Source organism: Austrofundulus limnaeus, unplaced genomic scaffold, assembly GCF_001266775.1.
Source record: "Austrofundulus limnaeus strain Quisiro unplaced genomic scaffold, Austrofundulus_limnaeus-1.0 Scaffold402, whole genome shotgun sequence".
Classification (NCBI taxonomy): domain Eukaryota; kingdom Metazoa; phylum Chordata; class Actinopteri; order Cyprinodontiformes; family Rivulidae; genus Austrofundulus; species Austrofundulus limnaeus.
This window is the reverse complement of record NW_013952804.1, coordinates 303,073-305,544: the sequence shown is the minus strand read 5'-3', so window position 1 is coordinate 305,544 and position 2,472 is coordinate 303,073. Positions and strand designations below refer to the sequence as shown.

Here is a 2,472-nt window from a genome sequence, read left to right as displayed (position 1 = left end):
TGTGTGTGTGTGTGTGTGTGTGTGTGTGTGTGTGTGTGTGTGTGTGTGACCTGCCAGCTGTAGAGTTTGAATCTCAGTCCCAGCTGTCTGTAGTCGATGACAGAGTTCCCTCTCATGTGCTTCTGAGCCCAGATACAATCAGACAGGGCCTCCTCCAGCCTGGACTCAGAGCACAGACACAAACGACTGGATGAAAGTATTTAATATCTTACAAGAAGAATTTAATTAAAACCTGCAGAAAGTAATAACTGGATGTGCATCTACAAGARKTTACACAAYTCAAGATGGCTGCCACAACCACCTGTGTTTAAAACCATAATCTGGAATGGTGGTAGCTGAGAGTCATTCACTTCACACACTCTGAGCTTAAGGTAGTTTAATGCTCTTGTCGTGGTTTGACCAAACCAGTCAGTATGGAGCACAGGTCTGTATTTCTTGTTCTGGTCCCAAGCCTGAGTAAATGATGAGGGTTTTGTCAGGAAGTTGTATCTTACTTAAAACACTTTGGCCAAATTAACCTGAGCTCACCTAAAAGACACAAAACCAGATCAGTCAAAGAGCGGGTTGACAAGGACCACCACCGGTGCTTCTGACAAACAGGAAGCATGAGATCTGTTCTACTGTTAGTCAAATGTCACGAGGAGGGAAATGTGAGGATACACTGAGAGGAGAGTGTAGGACAGAGGGGACATTGTAAAAGACCATGGATTGATTTATCTGTATTAGCTTTGTAGAGAGATCTCACTGAATGCTGAATGTGTGTAAATGGGTAAATTAGGACACACGTTGTAAAGCGTTTTAATATCCCCGGTGGACAGAAAGAAGCTATATAAGTACAGTCAGTTTAGCTATGTTGTATAGTTTGGAGACATGGACAAAAAGAACTGGGAGTGTGAGAGCTGAAGATGGTGAGGTTCCCTTTGGGAGACACAAGGATGGAGACAATTAGGACTGAGACCATCAGGACTGGAGATAAAGTTAGAGAGACCAAACAGACAGAGGTTGGACATGTCCAGAGAAAGGACAGCAGGTATATTGGTAGAAGGATGTTAGAGACGCAGCTGCCAGGAAAAAGACAAAAAGGAGATGTATAGATGCAGGTAGAGGACTTGGAGGTAGAAGACAGTGGACAGAGTGAGGACAGARGACAGAGGTGGACCTCTGACAGGAAAGAGCTGAAAGAAGAGGTGAACGTTGACTGAATTGACTACAGCTTTGTGATTTGTCTCCATGAAATGATTCTGTTCAGATGTGCAGTTTGRGATGAGGAGGAGCTGAAGGCTGGGCTTTCATTTGGTTTTATGTTTTCAACTTTACTGCAACTCAAAGAATAAAATAATACTTTTCTTTTAACTGTGTCTCCTGTGTGTCCTGAACATGGACCCTCAGTTTGTTTCCTATAAACTGAATGTTGAAACCAGACTCAGAAAGAAATCAGACATGTTAGTGATGATTACATGCAGTATTAAGCCTTCTTTCGTTGTGTAAAATGTGTAAAACTGTGTTTTAGAGCCCAACCTGTCCAGCTGCATCATCACAGCTGCTCTCTGGAAGAAGGCCACAGCAAGACGTTCATCTTTGGCCACCGTGAAATCTAAAGACTGGACGGCCAAGAGGAAGAAGGAGAAAAACAAAGAAAAAGTTCAGGTTTGATTTAAACACAAATCTTTATTTCAGTTTCCAGGGTTAAATCTGAACTGCAGTGATAGAACTACAAGCATGACATGAGCCAGGTGTTTCTCTTTGTTTATCACAAACTCATATCTTCGATACGTTCCACCGGATCACAAACATCTCTGGGCTAAAGTGTTTGTAAAACCAGGTTAGTACGGACCCTCAGAGCCAGGTCCAGTTGACCCAGGGCCAGGTGAGCCGAGGCAGCATTAAAGTGTGTCCGAGACGTTGGCTCACTGATCTGCTGCAGCTTGGCCAGAGCTCCCAGCCAGTCCTTGGCATCCACACGCTGCACCGACTGGTCCCACAGCTGCAGTAACTCTGTGTACAGCATGCTGGACTGCAGGGACAGGGACAGACAGGGAGGGACAGAGAAAGACCAGGGAGAGACAGCGCTGTCAGTGTCCTCTGCTGTCAATCATCACACAGTGGAGAATAAAACCATCCTTCACTCTTTGTCTGGTCAGCCCAGAATCGTCCACTTTTTTACTCTTACTCTAAACTAAACATAAAACTAACTGTTCGTGTTCTGGATGTGATCTGTAAATAAAACTGACTCCACAGATTCTTAATTCCAGCAGTGCGTTCGTAACCTTCGATGGAATATTACAGCAACACAACAAGCTTTTTAATACTTTTTTATTCTGAGAATAAAAGCATAATATTATGAGATTAAATGCATAATATTATGAGAATAACAATTAACCAATTTAAATTATATCGTTAATCTACATTAATACATTTAAAATTATAATTCCAATTCAAACAGAATAATCTTTTGTTAACATAATCATAGAG

At 42.4% G+C, this 2,472-nt stretch overlaps 1 protein-coding gene across 3 annotated transcripts in view; it reads right to left on the bottom strand.

Moving 5' to 3' along the window:
* noxa1 (NADPH oxidase activator 1) overlaps positions 1 to 2,472 on the bottom strand; it is a 23,064-nt gene that overhangs the window by 13,743 nt on the left and 6,849 nt on the right. For all 3 annotated transcript variants that reach the window (XM_014024001.1, XM_014024002.1, XM_014024003.1), the window contains 3 exons: positions 1,835 to 2,014; positions 1,519 to 1,601; positions 51 to 159 (listed from right to left, as the gene is read on the bottom strand). In XM_014024001.1, the coding sequence (XP_013879455.1) occupies positions 51 to 159; positions 1,519 to 1,601; positions 1,835 to 2,014 (372 nt within the window). The remainder of the gene's footprint in view (positions 1 to 50; positions 160 to 1,518; positions 1,602 to 1,834; positions 2,015 to 2,472) is intronic.